Here is a 13703-nt window from a genome sequence, read left to right as displayed (position 1 = left end):
ATTCCTGATAAATAGAACATTGGGAAACAGCATTTCTCTAACAAAATTATTAGCTATAAATAGTTACCAGTACATTTAATATATACAAAGCAGGGAATAAACCAAACTAGATGCTTCTGACTTCTGAGCATAGGAGTATGTAACATGCTAATGACTAGTCTAAAACGTTCTTCAAAAAAAGACTAGCCTAAAACTGCCTAACCAAACAAAACTCATACCTAGGGAATTGACATAGATAATCATGTACATTATGAGATGGAAGCAATAACATATTGCTGGTTGTGCCCAACAGTCACTGCAGCTTCAAAGAAGCTTATTCTGTGCCACCGCTTCGCAAAGCTCCTCCTCATACAGTAAAACTCTAGTCGAGGATGCAGCTTTGGACACAGGCCTTGGCAATCCTGGTGGCATTGAACGGCGCAGACGTTTTGAAGAAAATGTGTCTGGGAAAAGAACAGCTGTGATTGGCTTGAAATCAAGCAGTTCAAGGCGTGCAAGCCGAGGAGCATGTTTTGGAGCCCTTGGGGTTCTTGGAGTGGAAATCCTCACATCCTTGCCATCTATCCTGCTGATAGGCAGGTGTTAGAACTTAGAACAGATTAGATTGAAACATGCAAATCAGCGTTATCAGGACAGCAAAAAAATGTGATGTGGCTAAAACTAAACCTCATGAAAGGCCAATGTTCTGTTGGAAGAGGAGTACTGTGCTGGAGCAGTTCCTGTCTGCTTCGGTCTGGAGTAGTGTAGTTAAAATGGTACTGCCTTGCCAATTCAACCTGGTTGACATCCTGGAAAAGTGAGCTTGGGATGGGGAAAATAGTATATGAAATAAAAGATTTCTAAGCACATAAATGCAAAGCAAACTCAACAAGTAAAATGCTGAGCATACAAAATGAAGCATCCTTTCGCCAATATACAGAAAAAAGAAGTGATGTCGCTAATTAATTATAAAAACCTAGAGGTGTTCGGCGAGACCATGTTGGCTAGACAAAAAGGGATGGATTTTCAAAAGATTATGATACTTACTGCCTTCCGAATCCTTTTTGAAACGTGGAAAACAATATTCAGCTGATCATGGTGCAAGCAACAAATGATCTTGATCTACATAATAAACAATTGCCATCAGATACAGTACAGATAATGCACAATAAAGTTTCAAAAAAGTCAGTTTCATTTCCATACCAGCAATTCAAGTGGAAGTGATTCAAGTCTTGAATGGCCATCACATACTTCATCTGACTGAGGAGTTTTTGGAGTTATTGGCATTATCTGCCCCTTAGTGCCACTAAATGGCTCCAAATTGAGCCTTGTAGGTGACATCATAGTTTCAGTGTTTTCGAATGCAACCTCCTCCTGTGGTAGCTCATCCTTGTCAACATTCAACAGAATCCTTTTCTTTCCTATATCCCTGCTTGTGCTCCTACTATAACGAATCTGGGCAAGGGCACCAGGTTTCAAGTACTTGTTCTTGGTATGCTTTACTCGCTTCTTTTGTTTCACAGTAACTGATCCAGTACCCATGATGATCACTATCCACGAGAAAATAGCAAGCTTTGATACTTATCGAATTGCACAATAGATGTTGTGAAGCTTTGGTTCTTTTCCAGTTTCATCTACCTGAATCAGTCAGTTAGAGAAAACACTTAACAAGGATAACTTGTCTCAGAAATGATATAGCAAGATTCATTCTTTGTAAGAGGAAGAAAAAAGGAATAGCGAAAAAATGACCTATTGTAACCACAGAAGCGAGATCTGTTCAGGACCTAGGACAGTTTTGTTAGCTAAATAGAGAGGGAAAAGGAAGATCTTTGCTTTTTTACACAATCAGTCAGTTTCAGAGAAATATCACCTGAGAACTGGCTAAACAGGAAAACGCCAAAACAGAAGACAAATGCTGATGATTCATATTCATGCTTGAGGACACCATTATATCCATCATTTTTAACGATAAAAGCAACCCTTTTTCATATTGCAAGCACTCCAAATGTTTCTAAAATAGTGATTGGTGGCACACCAGACAAAAGCTGCATTTGAAGATCTTGAAGAGAATTGCCAAAATTAGCAGGCACAGCTAAACTCATGCTGATGATTCATATTCATATACATTGCACGACATCTGATCGCATTTGCGGGTAGCTTAAGGTATCAGGTTTTGCATGGACTGTACCTAAATGAATTGTTAAATGCACGGTACGTAAATGAACCAGCACAAAACATCAGTGCAGCAAATTCGGTTCTGAACAGTACATGCATGTCATTTAAACTTCAGAGTTCAGACTTATTGGGACATCTTGAAAGAAAATCGAACATTTTATTTGGCTGTTCTGAATTGGCCATGCTTGAGGAATTTATCTTGTAGATTAAGGAGAAATAAAAGAAAATGGCACAGTACGGACATAAACATTGAAGGAAACCAAGTTCTAGGAGCAAACAATTCAATAGAACTAAGGATCAGGGATGTAGTAATAGAACGCTGTATTTAATCAACACCATTGGGAAACAATTCAAAGCGCATCCTCAAGATCACAATCATCATAAATGCACGGATCCCTAAATAATCCTTAGAAAGGTTCCAATTTATTATTGAACAATAAACCACTGAGTTATGACATGAAGAAACATAACAGATTAAGTAATTAACAGCATATAAAGCAGCTCTAACGGATTGATTATTACAGAGTAGGAATTGTACACAAGAAGAACATTACTCCCAATCTGCAGAAATGTAACGCAACAAAGAATGGTCCAACAATATTTGCTAACTACTGTGCAAAATTGCCGCTTGCCCGTAAGAACAGTAAATCTATCCCCATTCTACAGTAAGCGCCACAGATTTATGAAGAACACGCATATGCATCCGCGCATCGAGAAAATCGCCTGCACTACCAAGAACTCCAGATGAACGCTCCTAAATCGCACGTCACCGGGTCAATCCATCCCCAAAACAAAAACAAGCTCTTCTCCCAGCCGCGGAGAGCAACCCAACAAACAACCGATAGCGAGCAGGAGAAATCGACCGATGAAAAAAAAAAGTGTAGTAGAAGCATCTCTTTGAAGCTGAGGCGGAGCTTACCGGAGACGCGCGGCGCAGCTCGGGAGGCAGCAGCTCCCATCCTAATGCTCAGCTCTGCTCGACTCGATCCAATCCCCAGAGCGCCCCCAGCTCCTCCTCGCTGCGAAAAAAGAAGACGCGCGCACGCAGCCGCCCGCCAACCTCCTCCCGGGCGGCAACCGCCCCCGTCAACGCCGCGGCGGCGCGGCAACCGAACACCCACGACGCCACCAAACTCCTCCCCTCCTCTCTCGCGCAGATGGAATGGAATGGCTGGCTGCGGCTGGTTGAGGAGATAGTGGGAGAGGAGAGAGAGGGGGGGGGGGGGGGAATCGGGGAAATGGTTTTGTACCGGGAGGAGAGAGACAGAGAGCGGGGGGGAAATAGGAGGGAAACCGAAAAATTTTGGCGGGGTTTTGGCGGCAATCCTTCTCGCCCGCTTGCCTCGGGCACTCCGGCGCGCGGGCGTGGTGGGCCCCACAGAAAGGAGGTGGTGGGTCCATTGCTGGGCCCACCGTTCAGCGAGAGGGCGTACGTGGCATCCTGCAGCTACGGCGAAGAGAAGGGAAGTGGAGAACTGGAGATCCCGGCTCCCGAGGCGGGGGAGCGCGTGGGTGGGGCCCCACCTGCGGGCGTACGTGCGGGGAAGGAAGGAAGGGAAGCGCCCCGACGGCGCGGGCGGGCGGGCGGGGTGGCCGGGTGGGGTGGCCTAGGAAGCTGGATGGATCTCGATGACAGCTGGGCCCCACCCCCGGCCGCTTTTCTCGTGGTCGCTCGCGCCGTGCGGGCCGCCTTTTTCAGGTGGGTTTGGTGATCGCGTTGGTGCCGTAGTGGTGGACTGGTGGTCACGGTCTCGATCGGGCACACTCTCTCGTATGCCGCCGCGCGCGAGATGTTGGGGGCGTTGCGGCGAGGCGGGAACCGCGGAGGCGGACTCGGTGCGCGGTTGGTTTCCCGTTTTCCTTTTTTTTTTTCGTTTCGTCGGTGCGCGTTTCGATCTTGTCGGTGCGCGAGAGGTTGCGATCTTTTTGCAGGCTGCGTGCGGAGTTTTTGGGGTGGATGGATGGAAGAATCGTTCCTCCCCCTCCCGTGCGCCGTGGGGACTCACGAGGGTGGAGTGTGCGACGGGCGGGAAATTTTTTTATTTAATAAACTTTTTTTAAAGTAATTTTATTAGTCAACTATCATGCAATTTTTTTTCAAAACTGAACATTTTAGCCACGCTAGTATTGGTGGCGTAACAATATAACGTTGTCAGACAGCCTGTGGTACAGCGTAGCAGTCTTGCCACACCATTGTCAGTGCCGTGACAAGACAGTGTAGCCACGTCACCGACAATGGTGTGGCAAGCCGTTTCGCGCCAAAAGGTTTATATAGTGAAAATATTTTTTCCGAAGGTTTAGTAATAAAATTATTTATTAAAAATATTTAAAAAATAAATAAATTTTGACTGGTGGACAGCTGTCTGCTATTTTTGTGTTGTGTGCGGTTGAGATGGGGTAAAGCTTCTCACCTCTAATTCCTACGCAGAAAGCACCACACAACACCTCCAACGCTTAGAGCTTAGTGAGGTACTTAAAACAGGATTAAGCTAAGCAATATACTTATGAGCCTACTTTAGAACCTAATGGTTTAATGCTAGAGAGTTGAATAGATGCTTAAAATTATGATTATCATTTGTATCACATGTTCAAGCACCAATCCTCTCCGCCCCTCTCCATTCTTCTCTCACCAACTATCAAAAGTCTGAACTCAGCTCAGTCATAGCCAGCACTTACTAATCTGAATGTTCTTCTCTCTGTTTGAACTCAGCTCAGCCACAACCAACACTCACTATTCTCGAATGTTCTTCTCTTCGCTAGATTTGTACTCTCTCGATCGCCCCCTTAGCTCAGTTGCGTCGCGGCCTCGCCCCCATCTTAGCTCAGTTGTGTTGCCTCCTCCCCCACATCAGGAGTACGTTGGATGGAAGAGAGAGAGATGGGGGAGATGGGGAGGATGTTGTCCTTGTGGCGCAACGGCAGGAGGAACACCTTGTTGCTTGTGTAGAACATCAGTGGGCACGCCTGCACAAGTCCCACCTCGGTCAGCCTAGCCTGGTGTTACCACCATGTGCAGCGACGACGGGAGGAGCCGGTGCCAAAGCCACAAATGGAAGATAGTGGAGCTTAGCTGGATCCAAGTATATCATTCCTTCCGGACGGTGTCCCCTCCCCTCCCCTCTCCTCCCCAACCCCCTCTTGATGCTTCCCCCACTTCTTCCTCAACTTGATATGACTGAATATGGATATACCATATGAAGGTGGCTTTATTATATCAAGCTTGTTGAGCTTGATGTGGCTAGCTTGGGTGATTGGTTTATTTTACAATCTCATAATTTCAGGTTTGTTTAAAATCAACTCTAAATTAAAAATTAAAATTTTAACTTATAATAATATGTACAAGTAAAAAGATAGGTTTGTCAATGTTCATAGCTCCCATGGTACAACTTATAACCCCATTGTTATGACTAATGAAACCATTGTTTTCTTTCTCGAGAGTCAAGACAACTCCCTATCATGCACCCATGCCTTCTGCCATAGAACCTATAAATCATAGTAATTGCTTCGTTATTATCGGACAAATTCAATCGAAATCCATATGCCATTACGCCTCTGTCCCAACAAAATAATAAAGTCAAGACATATATGGCGTAAACAGCAAGTCGAGACTAGAAATGGACATTAGACAAGGCAGAATGCATCGAAACATCGAAAATAAAAAGGCACTAAAGCAAAAAAAAAAAAAGAAGAAAAAAAAGAGAGAGCAAAAGCCCCCAAAAGGGAAAGGCACACAAGAATAAGGCGACCGTGAAGGAAAGAAAAAGGCGGGAATCGAATCGGCTAGCGAAGCTCGTCTCAAATCCTCTTCGTATTGAAGAAACCCACGCCTGACCTGACGCGCGCCACTTGTCGTCTCCGAATCCGAGCAGCGGCGTCAGCTGGCCCACCTCTCGCCATGGCGGCCTCCTCCTCCTCCTCCAACCCTGCGCCTGAGCCGGCGCCTCTGCTGCTGCCGGCGCCGCCAGAGCCCGTGTCTTTGCCGCCGCCGCCGGAGGCCAGGCCCAAGCCGAGCCCCACCGTCGCCGACAACTTCCGCAGCCTGCTCAGGTCCGGCGAGGCGCTCATCCGCTTCGCGTTCCGCGGCAACTCCCGCCACCCGGCTCGGCGGCCTCCGCCGCCGTCCGCGCCTCGGCCGCTGCAGCAGCAGCACCCCCACCACCACAACCGCCCGGTACGCTACGCCTCATGAGCTCGGTCGCTGACCAAACATGGTGATCACCGGCCTTCGCTGACACGCCTTGCGATGGCGGCGGCGGCCGCGTGCGTGCGTGCGTGCGTTGCAGGCTGAAATCATGAAGCGGCTGCAGCGCGAAAAGCTGTCCGACATGATCAAGCTCATGGACGGGCACGAGCAGATCGAGCGCATCGTCTCGCTGTACACGAGCGGCGCCAAGGCGCTGCACCTCCCGGAGCTCCCCGTGCGGGTGAAGGTCGCGCTAGACGCGGCCGGGGCGCTGCTCCTCGTCGATGGCGACGAGCTCGAGGAGGCGAGGGGCAGGCTCGCCAAGGCCAGGAGCACGACGGGGCTCAGCTCCAGGTTCGTCTTCGAGTCGAGCACCCGTGGAGGCAAGGACACCGTCGCCGCGGAGCTCGCCACCGGGCTCGGTGCGGCGGCGGCGGCCGGCGGGAGGCCCCTGGAGCTGACCAGGCTGCAGTACTGCGCCCACGTCGGCGACTTGCTGTCGATGACGCTCGTCCCCTTCGGCGCCCAGTGCAACAACTTCTTGCATGGTTCGAGCCTGATCCAGGTAACTGTCGTCGTGCTCACCGGAGGTTTCGCCGTCGTGGTGGCGATATCTTTGCCTGATGAATCCGTTCGCTGCAGAGTATCCAAAGCAGGGCCTTGTCCGGCGGGCCACCGTCGTTTTCGGAGCGTCACGACTGCGGCGCCGGCTTGAGCGTAAAGAGATCAAGATTCAGGGCCTCCATAGCGCATCTGATCTTTGGTTCTCCCGGCGAACATGGAGGCGGCGGCAATGGCGATCACGGGTTACCCAACCGGCTGACCACGTTTGGAAAGGTGAGCTACGACACGGCCGACGACGTCAAGCTCAGCTTGTCGGGGCTGTGGCAGGTCCGCCCGCCGTCGTCCCGGTTCAGCGACCTCGGCGCACTCGCCGTGCCGCTGGGCAGCCTGAAGACGCGGAAACCCATCCCTCCTCGCCCGTCCACGCCGACGCCGCCTGCTTCCTCACCGCCGCCGGGGTCACCGAGCTCGAGCATGATGGTGCAGGGCCCGGCGCCTCCTCCTCCTCCCACCCCCATGGCGGGGGTAAAGACGACGGTGGATGTGCAGGGCTCTGTTGCCGCCGCCGGCGCCGCGGCGGCGCCGTCGCACACGGTGGCCGTCATGGTTGACTGTGACATGTACGAGGCCCTGAGAGTAGAAGGCTGGGTCGAGGTGGAGACAGCGGCGGCTCCGGCGACGAGGCGGCGCGGCTCTAGCAGGCCGGTGCGGTGGGGCGCCTGCGTGTCCGACTGCCCGGAGCGCGAGCTCGGGTGGGGGTTCCGGCTCGGCGGCACGGCGGAGAAGGGCAAGCACCGCCCGCACTTCGAAGGGTTCCTCAGCTTCGACCTCGGCAGGGGCGGCAGGCTGCAGCCGGGCCTCATCATCGCCGTCGACGACGACAACCACAAGACGCCGGCGCTCGTGCTGCGCTCGTCGTGGCTCATGTGAGCAGCTTCTTGCTGCTGCAACCAAACGTGTTCTGTTCTTCTTGGCAGCTCTGATACTGTTACAGATAATGAGCATACTCTACGTGACAAATACCCTTCAAAAATTTTCACCTGAGCGAGTTTTTTTTTTTGAGGGATTTACTACCAATCAAATCCTTGTCTTTGGTTGCTTTACATAGCAAAAGTGAACTCGAATTTGAGACTTTTTGGTCCAAAGGTATCAAGTTTTTGTAATCTGTAGCTCTCAGAAATTTGAACTAAAGTTGCAATTCCTTGATAATCCTGAATTTTGTTATTGACTGAGGAGAAAGTTGCTGTCCAAGTATTGCCTCTCGATCTTGGGTCGGTGAGTAGTGCAGAGTGCTCGAGTCAGGTTGAATTCAGGTTTCTCACTGATCATTATTCATTCATCAACGTCTAAGTTACGCCTGCCAAAATGGGTCAATGAAAATATATTTTCAAAATTATCCCTTGTCAAGGTAGTACTCACAATTTCAAGGTATGAACCACCTGGAACTCTGTATACAACAATTTGCATGTTTGCAATAGCTCATATTGCATAATTTATATGCAGAACATGTACACATGCCCACAAGATGATATGGCAGGACAGGGCGATGTAAGATTGGCCACTAAACAAACATCAATTGCATCCAGGCCACCAAACACACTGATCAAGGAAACTACACATTAGAAAATTCACAATTCGCAGCAAGGCATCAAGCATGCAAACAGAAGCAGCAATGTCAAGATTTAGCAAGATGCCAGGAAGCCAAAATTTCTCAGATATGAACTGCTAAAAGGCCAGAAACTAACTTGATCACAAATGTGCAGTTCACGTGAATTAGTACCGATGTGAACCAAATCTAAATGCATGTACTCATCTTCAACCAATTTTTGACCAGGTCATATACTCATATTCACCTAATCATCAATCTGTGTCCAGGACACCAAACACACTGATCAAACAAACTAAACATCACAAAATGCACAATTCACAGCAAAGAGCAGAATGCAGAAGGCATAGAGCATTCAGATAGAAACATTGTCAGACTAAGCAAGATATTATGAAGCCAAAATTTCTCAGATATAGCAAGATACTATGACGCCAAAATTTCTCAGATATGAACTACTAAAGGGCCAAAAAACACTTGATCGCAAATGTACCATCCGCAAACAATTATGTTTAGTACCCAAATGATGATATGAATCAATCTAAATACATATGTACTCATCTTCACACTAAAACTTCAGGATGGTTACTTAATTTCTCCCATAATCCTCCGTATTGACCTTTCATCAATTTCCAGCCTATCAAGGAGGAAACAATTTCAACACATCAAGAACAGCAACAGGAACGAACCCATTTATACAGTGTATCATCCCTAGTGAAGCAATTGTGCGTAAGAGATTCACAATTCCCAAGAGATAGAAAATCAAGGACCATCTGACAGCTAGGGAAGCATCCAAGCACAAACAAGCTAAGACATAAGCAGACTGATTTACTTGCAAGATAAGAAATAAGCAGACTGATCACTCTATCTAACTGAACACAATGTGCAGTGATGCAGCACACCAGTTTGTGGTTTTGTGCTGATATCAACCACCTCAAACAAAACATCCACCACAACTCACAGCAAAATTTTTCACCGCTCAATGCCTCATTTTACACTAGCATTATCACTATGGAAGTTTTTTCAGTCTTCAGAACTCATCTGTCGAGGGCAGCATATCTTCTAATCAGAACCAAGCCTTGTCCCTTCAGTCCTCGAAGGCCCAGGCGTTCTCCCTCCTGACCTCCGCCTCCTGCTCCGGGGTGTAGTCGTTCTCGATGTCGAAGACGTCGCGGATCTCCTCCGCCGTCTTCCTCCTCATCTTGTCCGCCACCGCGTTGCATGCGTCATCCAGCAGGTCCTCGATAACCAGGAAGTCCGCAGCCTGCACTCGACGCAAACGGCAAATCATTGCCAGATTGTACGATTGGTGTTAAGATTCACAGACCAAACAATCCAACCGGGGCAGACTAGGTTGGGTGGTGGCTTACCATGATGATCTCGAAGAGGGTGGAGTTGTCGACGTCGAGGAACTTCTTGTCGAACGCGTTGAGGCCGTGGGGGTCGGCGTTGGGGTTGATGAAGGTGACGGGGCTGATGGAGGAGGCGGAGGGGGACAGGTCGACGGGGAAGGGAGGGAAGGGGTACCGGTGGCGCGCGGAGGCGTTGGGGTCGTAGTGCGGCGCGTGCTTGTCGCAGTACTCGACGAGCATCGCGAGCACGTCGGAGTGGACGCCCGAGACGGGGATGCGGCCGTCGGCGCAGCCTTCCTCGATCATGCCGCTGAGAATCTTCGACAGCCGCGCCGAGGCCGCCGGGACGCGGAACTCCACGCCGTCGTCCGACACCAGCAGCAGCTTCTGCACCTCCTCCTCCTCCACGGCCTCTCCCTTCTCCTTCCCTTCCTCCCAGGCGTGGCGAGGGGCGTGGCACGGAACGCCGCCGCCGCCTCCTCCTCCTCCTCCTCCGGCGCCATGGGGCGCTTGCCCTTGCGGTCCTCGGCGGCGGTTGCGAAGGAGGCCATGGGATTGATGGGAGCTTCTTCTTCCCTCGTGGTGGGTTTGGGCGGGGTTTGGTTTCGTCGCGTTTTTTTGGAAGGGGAACGGAACCGACCGGGCTGGGGTTGAACCAGGTACTCGATATCCGACCAGGCCCCCGGCGTAGCAGGAGTAGGCCGAGGGAAATTGCTATTGGGTCTGTGGAGCAAATAGTACAAGGAGATGGCTGTGATGGGGAAGGCGAAGGAGGTGGTGGCGCTAGAGACGATTTTTTTTAAATTTTTAAACCTTTTTAATAATTTTATTACTAAATCTTGTAAAAATATATTTCTACGAAATGAACGATAATAGCATGGTAAGCCTGTCACACCAAAAACTTTACATGACAACGTTATTTTGTCACGCCAATGTTAATAAATTTTTTTATTTTTAAAACTTTTCAAATAAATAATTTTATTACTAAACCTCGGGAGAAAATATTTTCACCGGATAAATCTTTTGGCCACGTCAACAACATTGGCATGGCAAAACAACACTGTCACGCAGGGTTTTTGGTGTGGCTTGCTTGCCACGCTAACGCCATTGACATTGGCGTGCCCAAAAAGTTTATATGGTGAAAATATTTTTTTTCTGAGATTTAGTAATAAAATTATTTATTAAAAATATGTAAATAATAAAAAATTTAGCTAGAGACTGTGTTAGGGAAGAGTAGACAGGAGTACCACGATCAGGATGTAAACACTGCACCACATGTAACCATATTGGGCGCGTTGAGGTGATTGACTTAATAATGCACGCAAAAAAATCATTATCACATAATTAATTAAGTATTAGTTATTGCAAAATTAAAAAAGGATTAATCTGAACTTTGAAACAATTCTTATAGAACATTTTTAGTAAAAAAAATGTCATTGATTAGTTTGGAAAACATATACATAAAAAAGCGAGAAATTATCCTCTTACGCTCCTGCGAACGTGCTTTGTTCTACGCTTCGGTGAGTTGTAAAATTATGGTTCAAAAGAGTTTTATTGCTTCCCTTTTGATACCTCCAGTCTCTTGTCTTTTATGTAAAACTAGTTTACTTCCTTCTATCAAAACTGAATCACTGCTATGAAATGCTTTACGATTATCAGAAGGTGTTTACGCATATTCTAAAACGATGGAGGCGCAAGCACCGTCAGGTTAGACCAAGGAAAAGGCGCGCGATCCATTCGCGACGACGAAAGCTCGGATTTCTTCTTCCGTCGCGATGGCGCTCCCGCCGCCTTTTCTTCTCCCATCTCCAGCGAGGGGAAAGGAATTGGGTACCACTGCGGCCGGCGACGACGTCGCCTCGTCGTCTGCGGCGGCGCCGCTCCGTGCCGTGGTCGTCAGCCGCTTCGAGATCCTGCGAAGGTAGCTTCCCACCGCGCCGCTCCTGTCCGCCTCCGGCGAGTGCGTCACGCCGGCGCCGCCATGGGCGCCGCGGAGGTACGGGGGTGAGGACGAGCTGCTGCGCGGCGGAGACGGCGCCGCGAGGCCGAGCCGGTCGCGGAGCGAGGCGGGAGGTGAGGACGACGTGGGGGAGGAAGAGGCTGACGCAGTGGCGCGCCTGGCCGGCGCCGCCGATCGGCTCTTCCGCTGATCGTGCTCCGTCTTCGGCTCGTCGGTGGTGGCTACCGTCTGGCCGTTTGATGCGGTCCTCGCCTCAGCCGCCGCCCGCCGCTCCTCCAGCCGGCGCGCGCCGGCACCGAAGCACGGCGGCGAGGCGGAGCGGCTCCGCTGCCCCGGAGACGACGACGTGATCCCGGACTCGAGCCGGTCTCCAATCGAGGAGGACGACGACAAAGGTGACGCCGACGGAGATGACGACGGCCCGGCCGCCCTGTCGCCGGCGCCGTCATTCTCCGGCGCCATCGCCGTCGCGCACACCGCGCAGGGGAACAGCCACGCCGCGAAGAGATGGAACAGCCGCATAGCGCCGCGCCCGTGTACGTGCAGCGCAGGCAGCACGCAGACCCGACTGGGCGGCGGCGGCGGCGTCGTCGTCGTCGACTCGCCGCCGGAGTGATCTGTCAGCTGTCGCTACCGGCGCGTGTGCAACCTTGCATGGGGTGGCCGTGTCTTATATGCAGGCGGCTTGTTCAAGTACGTGATTGCAGCGAGAATTAATGGAAAGCGCTCTCGACGATTTCCTTGTAAAATTTTCCTTCTCCTTTTGACCGCTGGCCTGCTTCCATGTTTAACTAGAGCCGATTGAATGATTAATGGAACATGCCAAAAACGAAGAGCACGGCATGTACAAAGATTATTACATTTCTATATATCGTCCACTCAAATAAATATGGTGATATAGTACTCACCGAGTTCCAAAATTGCTAAATCCGGTGCCCTAATCCAGCGACTGATCGTCTTCACCGATACTACAAAACCTCATGTCACTCCTGTGGCCATGCTATGAGCCGCCGAACCAGACTGTAGTGGCGACTCGGGAATAGTAAAGGATCCCCTACAAATTAGACGTCCGTTTTTTTTTAAAAAAAAAGTCAGATGTTGTTTCATCACGTAAAAAAGAAATACTTGATTGTTTATTGACAGCTATTGAAATGGTGAAATAAAATCACGCCAAAACATTTTCGATAGTTTGAATAGACCGACGAGAGAAAGACTTAAGAAAAAAAATCCCTGAGGGTGAGGGGGGTGAATGTTTGATCTTTTATAGACAAAAAGTCAAACAACATATATGCCAAAATTTAAATTTTAATGTTAAAAAAATTAAATCTCCCTGCATTGAGCTATTCCAAAGAAATTCAAATGATGTCGAGCACTTTGTTCAAAGGGCTTTTAGGGGAATAAAACTGTAGAATTCCAATGCTACAGAAACTCCCCAAATTATCTTTTATTTCAAAGGGGTACTCTCTGCGGATTCCCATTAATTAGCCATCTTAGTTTTTTTTTAATTTCCAACATTCTAGATGCCCTAACAAGGAGGACATGAATCAGCTTCAGCTTCAGGATCAAGGAAAAGATTTGCAATAATACTAAATACCATAAAAAGAAAAAAGGTGTAAAAGGGGCTTGCACACCACAAGCAAGCAAAACTCTCCAGTAGACAGATAGCTACTAGGAGGAGTTGGGGCCCCCATTGATCTCCAATCAATACATGCTAGTCGGCAAAGTGAGGTATCCTCTCCTTTCCTTCATGAAGGATCATCTCCATTACCAGACATGGCATGTCTTCCATCTCACGTCCCAGTTAATTTTTTACTGCCCCCGGGAAAAAAAACGCCTATATAACCGGGTTTGCTGTGCACGGCGGATCATCATCTCTCATCCAAGAAC

General features: G+C 49.3%; 3 protein-coding genes across 4 annotated transcripts; 1 reads left to right on the top strand and 2 right to left on the bottom strand.

The window, feature by feature from the left end:
- Window positions 1–12: 12 nt before the first annotated feature.
- Window positions 13–3328, bottom strand: LOC102699812 (F-box protein At4g35930). 2 transcript variants are annotated; one of them, XM_006661729.2, is made up of 5 exons: window positions 3074–3328; window positions 1183–1617; window positions 1027–1101; window positions 667–776; window positions 13–568 (listed from the first exon to the last, which is right to left on the bottom strand). In XM_006661729.2, exons 2-5 carry the CDS (start codon window positions 1519–1521, stop codon window positions 304–306), a joined length of 789 nt encoding a protein of 262 aa, XP_006661792.1. In that variant the 5' UTR covers window positions 1522–1617; window positions 3074–3328; the 3' UTR covers window positions 13–303. The 2 variants fall into 2 exon arrangements, with proteins under 2 accessions (XP_006661792.1, XP_015697243.1); XM_015841757.1 differs by having other exon boundaries at window positions 13–565.
- Window positions 3329–6034: 2706 nt separating this feature from the next.
- LOC102699535 lies at window positions 6035–7940 on the top strand. Its single transcript, XM_040528483.1, has 3 exons — window positions 6035–6325; window positions 6438–6902; window positions 6980–7940. Exons 1-3 carry the CDS (start codon window positions 6050–6052, stop codon window positions 7829–7831), a joined length of 1593 nt encoding a protein of 530 aa, XP_040384417.1. The 5' UTR covers window positions 6035–6049; the 3' UTR covers window positions 7832–7940.
- A 1350-nt stretch (window positions 7941–9290) lies between these two features.
- LOC102723084 (SKP1-like protein 5) lies at window positions 9291–10407 on the bottom strand. Its single transcript, XM_006661728.2, has 3 exons — window positions 10317–10407; window positions 9875–10269; window positions 9291–9768 (listed from the first exon to the last, which is right to left on the bottom strand). The coding sequence occupies exons 1-3, from the start codon at window positions 10405–10407 to the stop codon at window positions 9592–9594; spliced, it is 663 nt and encodes a 220-aa protein (XP_006661791.1). The 3' UTR covers window positions 9291–9591.
- Between the last annotated feature and the right edge of the window lie 3296 nt (window positions 10408–13703).

This window comes from Oryza brachyantha, chromosome 10 (genome assembly GCF_000231095.2).
Source record: "Oryza brachyantha chromosome 10, ObraRS2, whole genome shotgun sequence".
Lineage (NCBI taxonomy): Eukaryota > Viridiplantae > Streptophyta > Magnoliopsida > Poales > Poaceae > Oryza > Oryza brachyantha.
Note: the sequence above shows the minus strand (reverse complement) of the source record. Positions and strands in the feature narration are given on the sequence as shown.

What these genes read in the sequence shown, in the direction of transcription:
- LOC102699812 (XM_006661729.2), bottom strand. Translation starts at nt 1,521, where the DNA reads ATGGGTACTGGATCAGTTACTGTGAAACAAAAGAAGCGAGTAAAGCAT. An exon ending in CACTTCCACTTGAATTGCTG is followed by an intron (nt 1,102 to 1,182) that starts GTATGGAAATGA and finishes TTTATTATGTAG; the next exon opens with ATCAAGATCATTTGTTGCTT. An exon ending in GAACATTGGCCTTTCATGAG is followed by an intron (nt 569 to 666) that starts GTTTAGTTTTAG and finishes CCTGCCTATCAG; the next exon opens with CAGGATAGATGGCAAGGATG.
- LOC102699535 (XM_040528483.1), top strand. Translation starts at nt 6,050, where the DNA reads ATGGCGGCCTCCTCCTCCTCCTCCAACCCTGCGCCTGAGCCGGCGCCT. An exon ending in CCCACCACCACAACCGCCCG is followed by an intron (nt 6,326 to 6,437) that starts GTACGCTACGCC and finishes CGTGCGTTGCAG; the next exon opens with GCTGAAATCATGAAGCGGCT. An exon ending in ATGGTTCGAGCCTGATCCAG is followed by an intron (nt 6,903 to 6,979) that starts GTAACTGTCGTC and finishes CGTTCGCTGCAG; the next exon opens with AGTATCCAAAGCAGGGCCTT.
- LOC102723084 (XM_006661728.2), bottom strand. Translation starts at nt 10,407, where the DNA reads ATGGCCTCCTTCGCAACCGCCGCCGAGGACCGCAAGGGCAAGCGCCCC. An exon ending in GGAGGCGGCGGCGGCGTTCC is followed by an intron (nt 10,270 to 10,316) that starts GTGCCACGCCCC and finishes AGGAGAAGGGAG; the next exon opens with AGGCCGTGGAGGAGGAGGAG. An exon ending in CCCTCTTCGAGATCATCATG is followed by an intron (nt 9,769 to 9,874) that starts GTAAGCCACCAC and finishes CGTCGAGTGCAG; the next exon opens with GCTGCGGACTTCCTGGTTAT.